Source organism: Podospora pseudoanserina, chromosome 2 (genome assembly GCF_035222485.1).
Source record: "Podospora pseudoanserina strain CBS 124.78 chromosome 2, whole genome shotgun sequence".
NCBI lineage: Eukaryota > Fungi > Ascomycota > Sordariomycetes > Sordariales > Podosporaceae > Podospora > Podospora pseudoanserina.
The window spans coordinates 2,599,507-2,617,503 of NC_085921.1; the positions used below are offsets into that span (position 1 = coordinate 2,599,507).

The window sequence follows — 17,997 nt, forward strand, 5'->3', positions numbered from 1 at the left end:
ATCTTGTTAGGCCTATGATCCATTCACATGGAAAGAGCACAAAGTCAGTGGTATTGTGTTTTCAATTAGGATCCTGCCGTGAAGTCATAACCTAACACCCCACAGCACCAAAATAGCAGCTGAATAGCAACAAAGTGGCGAGTCCATTCCTATATGTATGCACACCACTCCGGGAATCCTCTCTCTCTCTCCCTCTCTCTCTCTCTCTCTCTCTCTCTCTCCATCCATCGAGACTTCTTTCACACCTTCTCTCCTCTCCCTTCAGTCCCCGGCCCAGCCTCTGGTCCTGCTCTGTCTCTTTTCCTCTCCTGATCCCGCCATTTTGCTATCGGCGCCTTCCCAAATCAACTCCCTGTTCCCGAATCCGCCTTCCCAGTTATACGCAGCGCAAGAAAAAGCCCCAGTATTAGAACCTCGGTACCAGATAAATCAGCCTCCTGGGCCTCGCCATTCATCGCTTTTCTCGGAGCCCACCAGGTTGTTTTCCTGGCAGACCACGAGCTCAAAGAAAACAAGAAAATATCGGAATAAATAACGAAAAAGGGAATAGTTATTAAAGCCTTTCCCAGGACCGCTGCAAGCCACAAAAGTCCTCGGAGTATCGAAATTTGATGGACGAAGAAAATAATCCGCAAATCAACATGACGAAAACGCAACGAAGTGGGATGCCAAACGAGATGTGAAAAAGTCCGGAACCGCTGTGCCAGACGAGCACGAAGAGTGGGTATCGTCATGCAAAGTCGTGGCTAAATGATGAAATGGGACAAGAATGACATTCAAAATAGATTTCGATGGTGGGGGGTCGAGTTTGGCAGTGTAGATCGGAGATGAGCGAAATATGTCGTGAACTTTTGGTGTGTTGGAAGCTACGAAAGATAACCACGAAAGCTCCCTGGTATGTACAACGAAAATCCTCTCAAAACGCCGCAGAAAAAGCCGAACCGAAAACCGTTTCCTATTGGGCCTGGACGCTTTCTGGCGACAGAGAAGCCGGATCCACGTCGTAATGTTTGAGATCCATGTACTGGTTCAGCTCTATCTCGCTCTGGCTCTGCTCCATGAAGGGCGAATGTGGGTGAAGCGGCAACGTCATGGTGTGCTTGTTGCCTGGGTACATGTCATTCATACTGCCGTCATCGGAAATGGCCGAACCATCGCACATTGGCGGCATCGACATGGGAGGAGATTCGCCGACAATGGCCGGGTCGGGATGGTTGAATGAGAGCGGCGAGATGGAAGGCGGAGGAACACCCAGGCTGGCAGGATTCACCATGGGCGAGAAAGTACCGCTATATGGCGTGAAGCTGCCAGCAGGAAGACCGTTGGGCTCTGGAGCTTGTGAGGCAAAGTAGTTGGGGCTCGAGAACTCTGATGGCGAGGGGGCTGTTGTCGCGGAGAGAGGATACTGGCGCATGTCCAGACTGCCGAAACCAGCACGGGTGTCGATCCGCAGATTTGGCCCGATGGGACCAAGCATGTTGGGCTGCTGGGGAATTGGGCTGAAGATGTGTGGATTCTGCGTGTGTGGCTGGCCCTCTGGCTGAGTGATGTGGAAGCTCGGAGGGTTTTGCAAAAGCTGCATGGTCTGGAAGTCGATGGGACCTGGCACACTGCGACTACGCTGTCTCTTGTGGCCTGGCCCACGCATCATCATGGTGTGATGTTGAGCAGCAATTCCCCACTGGGTTTCCTGGAACATGCCCACATGCGGCTGAGCAAAGTTTGGCTGAGAAGAGGGTCTGGCCTGGGGCGACACGGGGGCAGACATGGAGAGCGTGTGGAGCTGGTCAAACATCGGGGGGGGAGGAGGAGGCGGCGCGGTATGACGGTGCATGAACGACTCCAGGCTGACCAATTTGGCCAATTGACCGCTCAAAGCCTTGGGGTTACCACCGAGGTGGTGGGTCATGCAGCGAGAAGCTTGCAGGTCTTCAGTGAAGTCATTCACCTGGATGAAGGTCGAGGTGGTCGCCGAGTCCATGTAGAAGAAGGGAGCCTCGAGCAGCTCAATCGTGATTCCAGCGTGGTGATCATCCGAGTTATTGAGGTAGATGTTCTTGATGTAGGAGAATGGGTACTCGATCTTGTAGCCAGCCTGCTCGTTGTTGATATAGTAGGTCATGGTGCACTTGTCAGGGGAGTAGAAAACGATGAGATCCATCGCATTCTGCCCAACACGGGTCCATCTTCCGATGGTGAGCGAGCGGCAGTTGAGATGATGAATCACTGAAAGCAACAGTCAGCTCACGTACTTGGCTATGCCGAATTAGAAAAACAACTTACAAACTTTGCCCTGGCCACCCTGCTCGGCGCCCATCATGCCCTGGTGTCCATAGGGGAACGGACCCGGGCGACCGAAGAAGCCAGGGATGCTCTTTCCGGATTCCATGGCTTGCATGGCAAGATATTGGCGCATAGATTCAGGAATCATGGTATCCAACTCCTCGCCGCTTTCGAGGCTCTTCTTTGCGAGCATCTTGATTTTGGCACGTCTTTGTGAGTGGTTAGCGAAGATTCGAACTATCGACAAAACACACACAAAACTTACCGGTTCTGGAACCAGATCTGAACAGACCTCTCGGTCATGTTGATTTCCTCCGCTATCCTCTCACGAACGGTAGCTGTGGGTGTGGGATTCTTGTTGAACTCAATCTCGAGCGTGGTCAATTGATCTTGAGTGGCGCGCTGTCGTTTTTGGTTCTTCTGCTGCTGGGTGAGAGTGCTCTTGCGGGGTGGGCGCCGCGAAGCGCTTTGCCCGGGCTTCGTCTCCATCTTCATATCCTTGGTGGGAGTGGTGGCATTAGATGCTGGCAATGAGGATTTGGTGGAGCATGGCGAAGTCGAGAGCTGAGGAGTGTGGAGGGTCAGGCCCTCCTCTTGCTTGACCACGTCGGTAGCCATTTCGGGCCCGGTGATCTTGCTGAGTTCTTCTTTTTGTGTTGTTTTATCGTCCAAGGGGTATCACCAATTAATAAGGGTAGATAAATGTCGCGATTAGGCAACGATCGCAGTGATGTCGTCCAAATTCAATTCCACCTAGATTGTTGCGCAGATATCACTCGGCCTAGGCGGATGTGTCGAGATGGTGCGATATTTTTCAAATCGTAGCTCGGTTGTCTGGTAGGGAGGTAGGTGTAGATTGTTGTCGCGACTCGACAAATAAATGCTGGAAAACTATGATGGGAAAAAAGCAGTTGCAAAGGAGCGTCGGTCCTGAACCAAGAAGCTGGAGCAGGAGGAGGTGGTAAATAATATGCGATCGCGTTAGGTCGTAGGTAGTAGTAGTACTAGTCGGTCGGCGGCGATGATCAAGATCGTCGTCGGCGAGGGCGAGGGCGAGGGCTAGGGCTATGGTGTTGGGGCTGCGAAGGCAAAAATGGGACCCGGAAGGAGTGAACGGGTCGCAATACAATTGAATTAGTTTATTCTAAAGAGAGTGACTGTGGTGAGAAGCAAAGCAAGAAGTGGGGGGGGAAGGAGGGAAGGAGGAAAAGGATGGGCTGCCGAGCGAGCGACGTGATGATGTGGACGATTGAGGTTGACGAAAAGAGAGACTGGGGAAAAAAAGAGCAGCACGGGGACATGGGGCTTCAAGAAGGAAAAGCAAAAAAGCGAGGGAACAGAGAGAGGCCCAGCGTCCCACTCCCACGCACTGGGCGGGTCTGGCGGCCCCTCGCCCGTCAAGCGCTCCCCAGAGCGACTGTCCAGCCAATCGCGGGACCCCAGCTGCAGCCGTACAGTGCGCGCGCCAACTGTGCACCCACCGCACCACGATCCAAGAGCTCACTCACACCCATCATCGGACCTGATGAGGGTGACCACACCAACAACACCCACCCACGCCGCATCCAAGTGCCAGGGCATTCTAGTGTACTACTTTCTTAGGTCCGGTATGTTTCGTTATTTTCGTTTCTCTGAATCCAAGATAACTGTTCAGTCCACAGCAAGAAAAAGCCTGCTCGTTTCTCGGGGCCAGGGCTTTTACTGTTGTATGTATGCAGAGCAGTGAAACACGTGCGACACGACTTGGACCAGCTTCTCCGCGTTCCCCCATCCGTACCTGACGCGAAGCCAGCGGCACCCACCAGGCACTACGGATACCTCGACAGCTGACCAGCTCCGAGTGTTTGCCTCAGTGTCTAGGATTCCGTTTATCAGCCCCTTTCACCACACTCAATTCTCACTGGTTTCCTGGTCTGGGCTCTGCGAAGGGCGTTCTGGCACCCCAACGTGCCCAAGTAGGCATGGCCAGCATGGTGGCCTGGTCTTAATAGGGGTCGTTCTGCCCCCCAAGTGCCCAGCAACCCGAGCCTTGATTCCGATATTCTACACTCTGGGCCGCTCCAGGCCACATCACCGCTCTGCCGGGACACTTAGGATGAGCTACCTCTGCCTCCCACGCAAGGGACACATCGAGAGCTGTGTGTGCTTGCTGCCGTTCGTCACACAGCGATCCGCAGACACGACTCGAGTCACCAAACACTGCAACCCGATGTGAAGCTCGTGAACCACAGCCCCGCCAGTCCCTTGCTGCTACCCACAGTTTGGCGGGTCCTGCGGGTGTTGGTGCGTGGCCAGAGCATTTCTCAACGGCGCACTCTGACCACCTCTCACCACGCTTGTCCTCTTTGGTCTCTACCCGACAAAGAGTTCACGACTCAATGAACAACACAACTTTCGCTGGAATACCGGGCTCAGGGCCATTGTTGGTTGCCGATATCTTCTTTGAGGTCCCAGAAACATCATCCTCGACTGAGAGACCCATTTCAAGACAACATGCTGGAAATCTGTCGGTGTTCACTTCAAAAGGTTCGGCACAACAGGTGGACCAATCACAACCTTTCTGTTCCACACTTGCAGTTGGGGGTTAGGAAAAGGGGAAACAGCAGTGACCAGCACCACGCCAAGTCGCGATCCCGTACACAGTGCGTCTGTCGGGCAGCGAGCAGCAGCGCATCGTGGAGCTTTTCGGGGCCTGACCGGCCATCCGGCACTGGCCCTGGAAAGGACGGCCAAAGTCCCCGGTGGTGATCATATCAGAACCACGGAAACAAGGATCTGATAACCTCCACTAGGTACAGTTCTGATACGAATATCTATGGAGGAGCTCGACGGATAGTCCATGGCAACAGCCGTGTACAAGAGTCTCCTGTGCTTCATACTTCGACTGCCCCCCCACCTTGGTTCGGCCGGTGGTGCTTTTTTCCTGATGTTTGCAGAGCATCGCCACCGCCTGTGGCACAATGCATCTGCTGTTCCTGCAGAAGCGCAGTGTTTCCCTCGACACTGTGTGCCAACCTGCCGTGTTCCTGCGTTAGTGTTGCTGTTCCTGCGGCGCCGGCGTCAGCAGCAGCACTCCTTTTTGTGTGCAGTAGGACGGAGAATCCCACGAGTAGGTAGACGCTCGATTCGGCAGGAGTGTGGTTTGCGTTTCCCTTCGGTCGCGATGCATAGGATTGTGTGGACCATTGAGAAACAACGCACAGCAGAACACCCTCAAGCCGTACTGACGGTCCCGTTCGACCTGCCTCACAAGTTATGGACCGACCTGTAGGTACGGACATATGACCAAATCGTCTCAAACCACCGGCGTACCAGGTCTGAGATTCTGACAGTCTGGCGTCTTATCCGACAGATGACAGGTAGGTACAGTAGTTCCCCTCCCAAAGAGGGGTTTTCAAGAGGGGAACGGCGTTAGCAGCTGGCTGTCGGAATGCATGCTGTGCAGGGCTGCCTGTGGAGGATCAAGAAAGTGACCCAGAAATAGAAAAGAAAAGAGGGAACCCCATTCCTGTCGACTCCGGCATTCGCCCACAACACCATTTCAAGCCTCTTGCTCCAACGAGCATAGATAGTCAGGGGCATGCGTACAACAACATACGGTATATACATCATCTACCCGTCAATTCTCGGCCTTGGGGAATAGCTGCTGGATCCGAGACTTTGAAGATCTGGACAGCGACACACAGACAGCAGCAAAGCAGATCCCTACGCTACGGTAGTGCACTGTGCTCACACTGTCACACTCCTTTTCTCTCAAGTCAGACGGTGTGGTTCGCCCCACTTTACCCCTGAAGATGACCAAGGATCTCTGGCCAGGGGTTCCCGACAGAACACACGTGTGGGTCAGGTCCTCCTCCCTCCCCCCATCGGACGAAGGTGGCGCAATTGGTCGGCGCGTCCAAGAACCAGGCCGGCGCCTTTCCCCTTTTATGCTTCTCTCAGCAGTTGTGGCGATTTTACCCGTGAGGGAGAAAAGAAACGTTATCCCAAGCCAAGCCGCCAGACCTGCTGCCGGCTTTGGGCTTGGCGAGGAGAACAGGGCAATGGTAGGTAGCATCGTTTCGGTTTTTGCGGAGGGGTTTCTCGGCAACTCTGGAGCACGGGCTCTTCGGGGTGGTCAACTCACAACTTGTGTCTATGTACACACAGATATCATGCTCTTCATCATGTTGACATGCTTTTCTAACTCAGGATCTTTTACTCAACACACGTGGCACGCGCTTGACAACAAGATCGGTGGGCAGTCGTGAGGCTGCAGGCACAGGTTCATGCGCTGGAACCGGAGGCAGCCTGATTGGAGGAGGGTCGAAGTGTTGTTCATGCATAGGTGGTGAGAAAGGCATGGCGGCCCCCAAGAAAAATGACTGGACAAAGTCAGCCAGTTTCTTCCTTCAAGGCTTCCAAAAGTACCGATCTTTGAACAACATCTACAAGATACCACCTTGTATTGGCCGTTGAAAGTCAAGGAAGGAAGCCAGAAGGGGGGGGGGGAAGGCATCACCTGAAAAAAGTTCTGGAAACCCCGCAGTCCAATCGGCCGTGGGGGAGCTGGAGTTGTCCAAGACAGTGGCGCTCGGTGTCAGCCCTGAGGTTGGACAGCACTCTGGATTCTGCGCCGTCATTGGACGCCAAGAGACGACGCTTACAGAAATCCGGTAAGGTGTTGAGATGGTGTACATTGCCGACGGTGAGGGCTTCTTCCCTGTTGATGGTGACCACTTGTAAGTCAAACATGGTTGTGAAGCCGGCGCTTGGTTCACCGAATTCAAGCCTCTTCGACGACTACATCCCGCTCAGCACGGCAGGCTGTGCCGAAAGGCGGCTTGGACCGTCCCTCCGCCCATTGAAATCGCAGTTGACTCCGGAATCTGAAGTAAACTACTGGACGACATACCCTACCTACCCTGTCAATATCGGGAACAGGTTGTGTATGTATGGACCTACCCCAGATAACGCTCCCCTTCGATGCTGTTTTAGATTAATCTATTATTAAAAAAAAAAACCGGCTCACTTCAACCTGGTTTAAGCCATCAACCACCCTCTTCCCGAACCCTACAACCCCTTCAACACCTGCCACGTCAACATCAGAATCATGCAAGTGGCAGGATAATAATAATTCTGTAACAGAACAACAGCACAGGTAACAAAAAAGGCGGATATGCACCGATCTACACTGCCATTTGATTGCTACCTTGACCTGCCATTTTTTGGAACTCTCTGACATAACCGAAGAGCGTTTTTCCCCACAAAAGGAAACATGCTGCAATAATGCCTTTCTGGCGGGCAGAAGGAGAGTGGCATTGTTCACCGTCTCGGCTTGGCCTTCTACACAGGGTTGTCTGCCCCATCAATCTGTAACGGGAGGCCCAACCTGGGATCGGAAGGTCAGTTGGATGTTTACGTGTCTTGGCGGGGATATCTCTGACAATGTATGGGGATATATATATCATATGTGGTGATGTATACAGTACCATACTGTGTTTCTTTAGGTGTGGATATTCTTTGGAAACGACGTTATCCCGGTACCGGTATGACCTCAGCAAAGTCCAGTATAGATTCCGGGTCGCTATCAGTCCTCAAGTCGGGTCGAGGTTCAACCCTCTACTGTCCACCCCAAGACAGCTCTACCCACCACCACAGCTCACAGCTCCCTCATAACCTCCTCCACAGCCTGCTTAGCCATCCTCTTCCTCTGCTGCTCCGGCAAACCAGCACTCATATCCCTCACAGCCCGCAACTTGACCATCATCTGCTCCAGGCTCCTGATATCATCATCCCCAATCTCTTCCTCCCCTTCCTCCTCCTTCCCTTTCCCCTCCCCCGTGGTGTCAATCTCCTCCCCAATCTGCTCCCAAATCGCCCTCTTCAACCCCTCAAAATCCTCCCTGTCATAGCCATACCCCAACCCCTTGGGGTCAAACTCTTTATCGTCATCCTCATCCCCCTCCCCAAAACCCAAACCATCCCCCTCCTCCCCTGGTGCCCCTCCCCCAGACCAATCATTAGCCTCCAACGCCTCCCTCACCCTCGCAATCCCCATCCTCTCCCCAAACTCATTCCTCTTCCCTTCCTCCTGCTCTCTGCCCTTGGTATAAACCACAAACTCCAACCCCGCCTCGGCAGCAACATCCTCCCACTCATCCAACACGTCGTCATCCCCCATTATGGCCTGCTGGCTAACACCAATAACAAGCCCGACACCATCCCACTCCCACCCTCCCAACCCTTCCCTGACCACCTTCCCAACCTCTTTAACCAATCTTTGATGCTCTGTTACCGTTGATGTTGATATGCTGGAAGACAAAGAAGGAGAGAGCTCGACAACAATAATAACCCCCCCCAAAACCAGCAACACCTCCTTTGCCTCCTCCGACAAAAACGAACTTGACCATTCCTGCGGAGAAGAGACAAGATCAAGCCAGATGGGGACAGAGGCGGTGTAATATTGTGTGGAAAGGAGTAAAAGGTGGGTTGTTCCCGCGAGGGAGGGGGTGTTTTCATCATCGGTTGAGTCTGATGGGAGGGGGTGGGAGCCGGTGAGTTCTATAAAATGTTAATAATGTATTGGGGAGTGAGGAGGGAGGAGGGGGTGAGATCTGATAAACAGGAAAGCATGGATTGGAAAGATATCCCCAAAGCACCCCCCAACTATGTGGTTGAGAAAGTAAGGAAATGTAAAATGAACTAACCTTTGATAACAGCACTCAACTCCCCAGCTGACTGCGCCAACGACACGGCGAGGATCCGTCTAGGGTGTGGGATTTCCTTGCCGGCTTTCTTCGCGGGGGTCTTTTCGTTTGGGGCGCTCATTTTGCCGGCGTATAGACCAAACTGTTTTCTCTATGATGCTTGGAGTAAGAACAATTTGAGCCGTGATGAGAATGAGCAAGTGAGCGAGTGAGTGGTGGTTACTGAGTGAGTGAGAGTGGCAGTTGCAAAAGGGAGCTTTGGCTCATGGTGGGGCAAGCTGAGAGCTCGCCCCGACAATGGCGGGGTAGGAAGCTCATTCTCATCTCACTGCCCGCTCATACAATGTAAGATCTCAAAACATAAAGACGACAACGAATAGTATTTATGTAGCATAATTCCTCAGTTCAATGAGAATATTTCTTCAAGTGTTCGGAAAGAATATCAAACACACAGACATTCGCATATTTTGCTGCCTCTTGGTGGAATCAAAGTGAGACGTGATACCTTCAGCAACTCAAACAGACGGACAAGCACAAACCGCAACTGGCATCTCTTGACTGTGACAGAAAAATACACATCTATCATGCTCGCTATGCCCTAGTCCTACAGTCTCAACCCCAAGACCAGCCAGCAAGCAAAAAGCCATACCAATACCATCCATCCCTTCCCCCTCCAATCCTATCATGCAAAGTTATGCTGCCGCTGTTCTGGACTAGTCATGTCCACAGATGCTCGACAAGACAATACCAATTATCCCCTTTTATGTACAAGAGTTCCAAATACCTCACGTTCCTTGTACCCTTAATTCCGAAAAAAAAAAGCAAAAACCACAGCATGCACACAATCCCAGTCCAATAATGGTTACCAACACCCTTCTTTTATTGTGCTTCTAACTTTCACGCCGTGTTCCTCCTCTTTTGCGCCCCAATTATTCTTCCTTCCTCATATATCATCCTCAGAATAGCTTTCTAGGCAGTTGACCCACCCGGTTGCTCTGAGTTGGCCGTAGCAGTGGTTCCGCTTCCAGCCTGGGATCCTGACGATGATGCCACAACCTCCTCCTCGTCATCATCAACATCTACCAGCTGGGTGGTCTTGAATGCCTTCTTGGCAGCAGCCTGCAGCGAGATGAAATCACCGCTCATCTCACACATGCTCCTAAAAGTACCGTTGGCCTTCTTCAGGAGCTTGTATGGATGGTCGTATTCGACGATCTGACCCTTGTCAAGAACCAAGACCTTGTCATAATCAACGATTGTTTGCAGGCGATGGGCAATCGTAATGATGGTGCTGGTAAGCTCACGAATCGTGCCTTGGATGGCGGCGTCAGTGGCATAGTCGATCGAGGCAGTGGCCTCGTCCATGACCAACACGCTAGGGTTCTTGAGCAGCGCCCGTGCCAGGCAGAGAAGCTGACGCTGGCCCTGAGAAAGATTGTTGCCCGACTCGGTGACAGGAGAGGAGAGATCCAGGAAGATGTTCTTGTTCGTGGCCGTGGGCGGCCGTGATGGCTCCTCAGAAGCAGCGATAGACTCGACGGCGGTCGTGGCGGGAGGGATAGGTGCAGAACCAAGAGCCATCTCGTCAGGGCCGATGAGCTGTACACGGCGGAGGGCAGCAAAGATCTCGGTATCAGTGTACGAGTCAAACGGATCCAAGTTGGTTCGAATGGTTCCCATAAAGAGTGTGGGCTCCTGGGGCACAATGGTGATACCCTCACGCAGATCGCGCAAGCCAACCTGACCAATGTCCACACCGTCAATCAAGATTTTACCCTCATCGGCTTCCAAGGCGCGGAAGATGGCCAGTGTGAGTGAACTCTTGCCAGCTCCGGTTCTTCCGACAATGCCAATCTTCTCACGCGCTTCGATCTTGAACGTGAGGTTGCGCAGAACGGGATCCAGCTCCTTGCGGTACCGAGTGGAATAGTTGATGAACTCGACGGACCCCTGAGCGGGCCAGTTCTTGTCTGGGCGGTTCTTCTCCACGATGGCCTCGGCTTCCTGCTCCACATCCAGGTACTCCTTGATACGCTCGACTGAGTTCATATTTTGCTCGTTCATAGCATAAAGACGCACCAGCCAAAGGATATTGTCAGCAAAACCAATAGCATAGCTCAGCGAGATACCAGCAGACCCTGGATCGACCTTGCCAAGGCTGATGATAACAAATACACCGGCGAAGAAGGCAACAAAGTCGCCCAGCAGATCAGTTCTGAAGGCGAGCCATCTGTTAGCGGCCCAAAGATAGATGAATGGGCGCAACTGCTTGTTGATTCTGGCAAGGTTGTCTCTGATAAAGCGGCGCTCGTCACCGTAGGCCCGAATGGTTGTAACACCGCTCAGTGTCTCTCCAAACTGCTGGAACAGCGGGCTTCTTTCGACGGATTCCAAACGCTTCAGGTCCCGCGATGAGTGGAGGTAGAACTGGCCGAGGAAAACGTAGGCAGCCGTGATGAACACTCCCGGAATCAAGAACGCTGGGGTGATGTAGGCAATCAAAACAACAGTGACAGTAATACCGAGAAGACAAGCCATGACGCCAATAGCGATAGGAGCCACTTCCTGATCCACAGCTTCCAGATCCTTGCTGAATCGGTTCATGATCTGACCCAGAGGGGTAACATCAAAGAACTTGAACCTTGCTCCGGTCACCGCCTTCATCAAACGATCATGAAGCTTCCAGGAGGCAGTCAGAGAGCCAAAGAAGATCCAAAGATCCCTCACAAGCGCCGCACAAGCACCAGCACCTCCAATCAGTGCCAGTACAGTTAAGTAGTAGATGACATCAACATCTTTATTGTCGGCAGCCGAGAACGTCGTGCTATCGCCCTTGACGTAGTTAGCAATCGAAGCAAAATACGTCGGCGACAAGGTCTGGGCTGAGTAGCTGTAAGAGCTCATGCTGAACCGGGCGGAAGCGGTCTCGTTGAGGGTGTACTGGTTAGCCCATTCCTTGATCCACAGGTTGGAAGCAACACCGGAAAGTTGTTGCGCCGAGAAGACAAGGCCAGCCAAGAGCCAGAAACCCCAGCCACCCATGGAACCAAGGTACAGCTTCATCACAGGCCACTTGACCGCACCAACAGCCTTGGTCTCTTCCAGGGCATCCTGCTTCTTGGGCTCCTTCTTGGGCGACTTTGGCTTGCTCTTTTGTGAGCTTCTGTCAGCTTCGTTAAGCAGGGTATCGCCACTCTCCTCTCCAACACTGGATGGGACACGAGAGGGAACACGAGACACGTGGGCAGATCCTGCGGTAGACTTGGGAATAGCATCTTCTCCGAGTTTGCCCGCTTCGATCAGCTCCTTGGGGGTACCCTGGCCTGTGACACGGCCGTTGCTCATGGTCAAGACAAAGTCGGCAGGCGGGACGCAGAGAGGGATGTTGTGTGAGACGAGAATGCAAGTGCGATGTGCCATCAGAGGTCCCATGATGCAGTTGGTAAAGATCCACTGGGCAGTATGAGAATCAACAGCGCTCAGGCAGTCATCCAAAAGCAGGTGCTTCGAGTTCGAGTAGACGGCACGGGCAAGCGAGATACGCTGTTTCTGACCGCCCGAAAGGGTGATGCCCTTCTCGCCCACCAAAGTCTCATCACCGTTGTCGAGGATCTCCAGGTCGTGTTCCAAGGCACAGGCCACAATAACGTCGCGATATCTCTCCTCATCGAATGGGGCAGAGAAGAGAATGTTCTCCTTGATGCTAGCGTTCACAAGCCAAGCCTGCTGGGCGACGTAGGCGCATGTCTCAGCAAGACCGGTTTCGGGATCCGGACGAACGTCTTCACGGCTGCGACCACCGGGAAGAAGAACACGGCCATTCATGATGGTCATCTCGCCAAGCAAGGCCATCAACAGCGAAGTCTTGCCACAGCCCGTAGGCCCGGTGATGACATTGAGCTTGCCAATCTTAAAGTCAACATCGAGGTCGAGCAGGCGGAACGCCATAGATCCATCGTCTTGCACAGTGGACTTGCTACCCCAGATGAAAGTGGCGTTTCTGAAGCCGATGGCTCTCTCTCCGTTCTCGTCAATGTTGTCTTCACCCAGCTGCTCAAACTTTTCAGTCTCCTCCTCGGAGAGAAACTCCTCAATACGATCAATAGAGACCTTTGACTCCTGAACGTGGGCGATCATGTCACCAAGCTGATCGAGGGGGTACCGGAGAAGCATGAACAGAGAAATGGCGGTAAAGGCGACGGAGGGATACAGAGGCTTCTTCTCGATGACGGTGTAGACAAAGAACGAGAAGAAAGTGATCAAGATGGGGACGGTGTTCCAGACGGCCACCGCAGCAGCCCAAAGCATGAACCTCTTGCGCAAAGCCTGTAGCTCAGCTTTCCTCTTCTCGTCAACGATCTTGGCGAAACGATGCTCCCAGGCAAAGTACTTGATGATGCGGATATTTTGCAGGACCTCGTTGGTCGTATGGATACGCTTGTCGGTGGCGCTCATGATCTTCTTCTGGGTCTTGTTGAAGCCCTTGCCGAAGGCAATGTTGATTGGGAGAAGCAGAGCCATGACAATGAAGCCCGGGATGGCACTTAGACCCATGACCTGGTAGAGAAGAAGAATGGACACGATCAGCTGAGTAGGAGCAGACGCGACCAGGAAGTGCAAGTAGGCCGTGACCTCAGACACCTTGAAACTGTCAACCGACATCAAGTTGATGATGGTGCCGTTGTTGGCCTGCTCGTCAGCGTCGGCAGCCTTGGCGTCCTTCTTGGAAGCATCAGCCTCCTCGTTTGGGGTAGCCTGGCGGTCCTTCTTCCCGAGCCCCAACAGCCTCTTGGCCTTGGAGATGATGCCGTCCTTCTTTGGGGTCTCGTCCTTCTTCTTGTCAGCCCCAAGCGCGGAGTCTTTGCCCGCAGCTGCCTTTCTCCGCAATGCCTTGGCATAAATCTCGCCGACCAGGATAGCTCGAATGTTGATGCAAATCTTACGGCCAATCCACAAGGCCTGCGCATCTCCAACAGACCGGATGATGTCCGTGACAGGAAGTAAAATAACATAGAGCCACAGGACGTTCCTGGGTGCTTCGGTTGGATTCTCGACGTATTCCAAAATGGCCTTGAGAAGGAGAGTGGGCGCAAACGTGAAGACACCAGACACGATGGCCCAGGCAGCCTGGGCAAAAAGCATCCCCTTGAAGAACTTGACCAAATGGAAGGCCAGCGAGGTGGTCTTCTTGGCTTGGCGATAAGCAGCGAGAATGGCAGCGGCCTTGTCCCTAGGAAGCAGATTCCAGACTCGTTTGAGTTCTAGTGGTTCTTTCCAGCCATCCCACACGATCGAGTCGACCCAGGAGAAGGTGTAGTGCGAGAACAGCGAAGCCAGGTTTTCACGACCGGGCGGAATGCCATCTTCCCACTCCAGAAGCACCGTTTTGTTGCCCTTCCGGGTGCTGATAGCCATACCAAAAAGAACAGAGGTCAAGGCAAACTCGGTCATCACCAGAACCTGTGTCATCTGAGAGACCGTGTGAATCAAGACTGATCGGAAGAGAACCAGGGTGAAGAGCCACTGGCAGCTGTAGATGGCGGCCGTGTGATTCCACAACCTCGGGACCCGCCATTGGGTATTTCCCAGGAAAAGTCGAAGAGTTGCAAGGAGCTGGACGTAGACCCAGACGGTCAGGCCAGCAATACCAGCCAGGCCGTTCTTGACCTCGACGTCGTACAACAATCCGACCACATTGACAGCGACCAGGCCTGCAATAGCAAGCTCCTCCACGACCACAGAGAGAGTCTGCCCGGGTGGTGTATCAGCTTGCACGATGGATCCCTTGGTTGTGGTTTTGACCAGCGCAAGCCGGCCGCCATTGATGACTAGACCCTCATCGTCGTCGCTTTCGAGTGTTGGCTCTTCATCGACCGGGAGGTCTGTGTGGTTCGGAGGCGAAATCGGAGTGACGCCATTGGTGAGAGGTTCGTATCCTCGGCGTCGTTTTAACCTGACGGCGCGGAAAGTGTTGTGCAGAGCGAGCTGGAGAAACGAGATTCCTATTATGATTAAGGGCAGCAAGACACTAAGATAGCTACAGGTTGAAGCGAGCAAGACTGTCAGCGAATATTCTTTTTTGACGGAGTGCAACAGTAGGGACCTACTCCTGCTTGAAGCATTGTGTAAAATCGTCGGTCCGCCATATGGGCCACGAGCACGCGGCGAAAGCCATTTCGGCCGCGTTGTCGTGGCGCAACCACGAAATCGTAATGTTGGTGACTGTCTCGAATACGTGTGTCTGTCGTTCGTCAATTGGAACCAGACGTCGGTGTTGCGCGGGGGAAGACGTCTGGGAAAACGTCGTTGATTGGTGGTGGACGGGAAGAAAACAAGAAAATGGGAAGTGCTTCCCTCTGAGATCGCCAGCAATGGGGAAAAGTGAGAATCCTGGACGGGTCCAGCGGCGGTTTAAACGCTGGAACTGGAACTGGAACCTCGTTGTCATTTGGCACTAGTCTGGTGGGGTTGGTCTGGGGTGGTCCTGGAAAAAGGCAGCTGCAATGGTAAGCAAAACTACCTATCTTCCACTATCTCCCACACGCAGCGCATGTCATGTATCTGTCCGCTTCCACGAGTATAGCTATATCTTGAAGAGGTATGCCGACGACGCACGGGAGCACGCAAAGGAACTTGAGCCATCCACCACGGCGGGAGGGGTCATAGGTTCGTAGCCGGGCCGGGAATGTATTTCATGGGCGGGAGATCTATACGCCCACCTACTGAGTGATGAGAGAGGGGTCCCGAGCAACAGTCCCGACGGGTTTCAGCAAAAGAAAAAACACACCGGCCTTCTGACTGTCGATAAGTAGGATAGCAATATCATGGTGGTCTGTGGCGTCAAAGGCCGTTTTCTGTCGCACGTGCAGCCTTCTTCGATGATCCAGAAGCTGAGCCAGGGGGGGAGCTTACCAAATGAGGGCCATCGATGATGTCAGATGTTCCCTGCAACCCAGCAGAGGTTCCCGCCGAGCCGAGTCAAGGCCCTTGTCTTTTTTTCTTTGCCGTAGAATTTTAGGATTACACAAAGTATTGTGCGACCATTGGTGCTACATCTCGTGCTCTGCTTTGTGAGTCTGAACATCTAGATACGACTACCTAGGCGGTGACATGACTGTTCGGCCTAGGAGCTGCTTACACATGCACATAGATGCTTGGTGCTTACACCCTGCCTAATGCGACTCCGTCCGCCAACCAGCAACCCCTGGTGGTCGCAGCGCGAAGCTTTGCGCTAGGAAGGCCACCTGCATCCGCTGGTGGGACCGCAAACGTCGAGAAGCTCGATTTTTCATCCGTTCAGCCAGCGTTTTGCACTTTGCCAGAGCCTCCGTTACACACAAGACTCGAGAAAGGTCTGATATATAATATATGAGCTATAACATCAAACTATCTCGGTACTCTCACCGTTGCTTCTCAGTACAGAGGTATCATGCGAACAAATGTACATGCAACATCGTCTCCCGTCCGCGCAAAAAGAATACTCATCCAATTGACCGCGAGGTACTTGCATATGAGCCTCTCAACGATCTCCATGATCCTTCTCACCAACCTCATCCTCTTTTTCACACGGATCTCGTTCGCCGACATGATCCTTCTCACCGCCGTACTTCTTTTCCTCATAGTAATCCTCCTCAAGGCCATCACTTTTCCTAAACTCTTCATCTTACGTACCTTTTCCCTTCTTCTCACTACCCTCAGCTCTTCATCTACCTGCTCTCTTGTCTTGCGGCCACAGCCCTCCAGCGCAGTCAGGATTTCTTTGCTTTGCTTCTCGTGGTCTTTATCATCGAGCCAATGCTGTGGGAGAGGAGCATAATTTAAATCGCCGTAATATGTCCGCAACAGCCAGAGGGCAGCGAGGTCAGGATTTGTCTGACCACGCCTTGGGAACCCACTCTCTCCAGGAAGTTACATTGCAGTATGCCCTCCTTCTGTCGTTGTCTATGACGTTCCAGGAGTATCCATATATACAGGCTTTCAAGGGCCAGTGACGAAGAATAGAGGAGTAGCGGTCTCCGCCCAATTTGTCATGAGCTGTCAGAATTGCTTGTTGGAAGTTGATGATCGCAACGGTCCCGTCCTTTCTGACTAGAATTGTCGTGTGGCTTGACCTCACTGTGTATAATATCACACCACCACCAAAGTTCGTTGTCGGCATCGATAAGATGTTTAAAAGTTTTGAAGGCAAGGGCTTGCCAGTCTTTCTCTTGGATTCGCGGATGAGTTTCGACATGGGCTGGGCGTCGTCGAGCTTTTCGAGGAGCATCATGCGAACTGCTTGGTAGCCTTCCTTGGACTCGGGGCAAGGATGTTCCATTGTCCACGAGCCGTAGAATCTGAGTGCGCCTCTGGTGAGATCTGGATGCTCTTGGGCTGCTTCGCGAACCAAGGAGTAGGCCTCTGATTCAAGCGCGTAGTCAATATCAGCCCGGGGTGGCGCAATCCGGAGGCAGACCATCCCCCGCTGGGTTGCGTACAAAGGTATCGTCCAAGGAGATGAGGTAATAAGCTGCATCGTAGATCTTGGCAACACATTCCCAGGGGCCTTGTTCCTTTTCTCCAGGTAGTTGAACTCTTTACGTCACGGCGATTGGGCCGTTGTATCGGTCATCATCAAGAGGGAGCTTGGGGTCCTTCAGTGCAAGGCTGGCACAGGTCTCGTTCGAATAATTACACTTCCAGCCAGGGATGTAATAGTCGGGGTCGTATTCGTCATCTTCCGTGTTGTCTTCTTTGTTGACCTTCTTGTCATCTTCCATATCGTCATCATCGTCCTCGTGCCCCGAATCCTCGTCATAATATATGGGCTTTGGACTAATGACAACCTTTCTGATAGTAAATTCAAACGTATCGTCGCCAATCTTTCCGCTAATGGGTGGGTTGTCAAGGGCATATTCCACCCGGTCTGCTCGCGCTCGAGGCTCACAGCCGAGCTCTCCATAATTGTTGTATTCTCGCTCTCCCTCTCCATAGTTGTGGTAATTTACCACTCCAAGTGTCCCAGGGGTTCGTGTGTGAACCCTTC

At 52.8% G+C, this 17,997-nt stretch overlaps 3 protein-coding genes across 3 annotated transcripts; all 3 read right to left on the reverse strand.

Moving 5' to 3' along the window:
* Positions 1-136: 136 nt before the first annotated feature.
* Positions 137-3,867, reverse strand: TRF2 (Transcription elongation factor SPT4). The gene is made up of 3 exons (XM_062944353.1): positions 2,549-3,867; positions 2,284-2,492; positions 137-2,226 (listed from the first exon to the last, which is right to left on the reverse strand). The coding sequence occupies exons 1-3, from the start codon at positions 2,899-2,901 to the stop codon at positions 956-958; spliced, it is 1,833 nt and encodes a 610-aa protein (XP_062803169.1). The 5' UTR covers positions 2,902-3,867; the 3' UTR covers positions 137-955.
* Positions 3,868-7,772: 3,905 nt separating this feature from the next.
* QC764_206470 (uncharacterized protein) lies at positions 7,773-9,234 on the reverse strand. Its single transcript, XM_062944354.1, has 2 exons — positions 8,973-9,234; positions 7,773-8,826 (listed from the first exon to the last, which is right to left on the reverse strand). Exons 1-2 carry the CDS (start codon positions 9,091-9,093, stop codon positions 7,925-7,927), a joined length of 1,023 nt encoding a protein of 340 aa, XP_062803170.1. The 5' UTR covers positions 9,094-9,234; the 3' UTR covers positions 7,773-7,924.
* Positions 9,235-9,445: 211 nt separating this feature from the next.
* On the reverse strand, positions 9,446-16,002 carry YBT1 (Transporter of the ATP-binding cassette (ABC)). Its single transcript, XM_062944355.1, has 2 exons — positions 15,080-16,002; positions 9,446-15,009 (listed from the first exon to the last, which is right to left on the reverse strand). Exons 1-2 carry the CDS (start codon positions 15,418-15,420, stop codon positions 9,942-9,944), a joined length of 5,409 nt encoding a protein of 1,802 aa, XP_062803171.1. The 5' UTR covers positions 15,421-16,002; the 3' UTR covers positions 9,446-9,941.
* Between the last annotated feature and the right edge of the window lie 1,995 nt (positions 16,003-17,997).

Bases quoted from the DNA above. Each gene is read 5' to 3' on its own strand.
- TRF2 (XM_062944353.1), bottom strand. From the start codon at position 2,901: ATGGCTACCGACGTGGTCAAGCAAGAGGAGGGCCTGACCCTCCACACT. The intron at 2,493-2,548 runs GTAAGTTTTGTG...CCACTCACAAAG, and splicing joins CAGATCTGGTTCCAGAACCG to ACGTGCCAAAATCAAGATGC. The intron at 2,227-2,283 runs GTAAGTTGTTTT...TGTTGCTTTCAG, and splicing joins GGGTGGCCAGGGCAAAGTTT to TGATTCATCATCTCAACTGC.
- QC764_206470 (XM_062944354.1), bottom strand. From the start codon at position 9,093: ATGAGCGCCCCAAACGAAAAGACCCCCGCGAAGAAAGCCGGCAAGGAA. The intron at 8,827-8,972 runs GTTAGTTCATTT...AACATTTTATAG, and splicing joins GTTGAGTGCTGTTATCAAAG to AACTCACCGGCTCCCACCCC.
- YBT1 (XM_062944355.1), bottom strand. From the start codon at position 15,420: ATGACAACGAGGTTCCAGTTCCAGTTCCAGCGTTTAAACCGCCGCTGG. The intron at 15,010-15,079 runs GTAGGTCCCTAC...TTCAACCTGTAG, and splicing joins ACACAATGCTTCAAGCAGGA to CTATCTTAGTGTCTTGCTGC.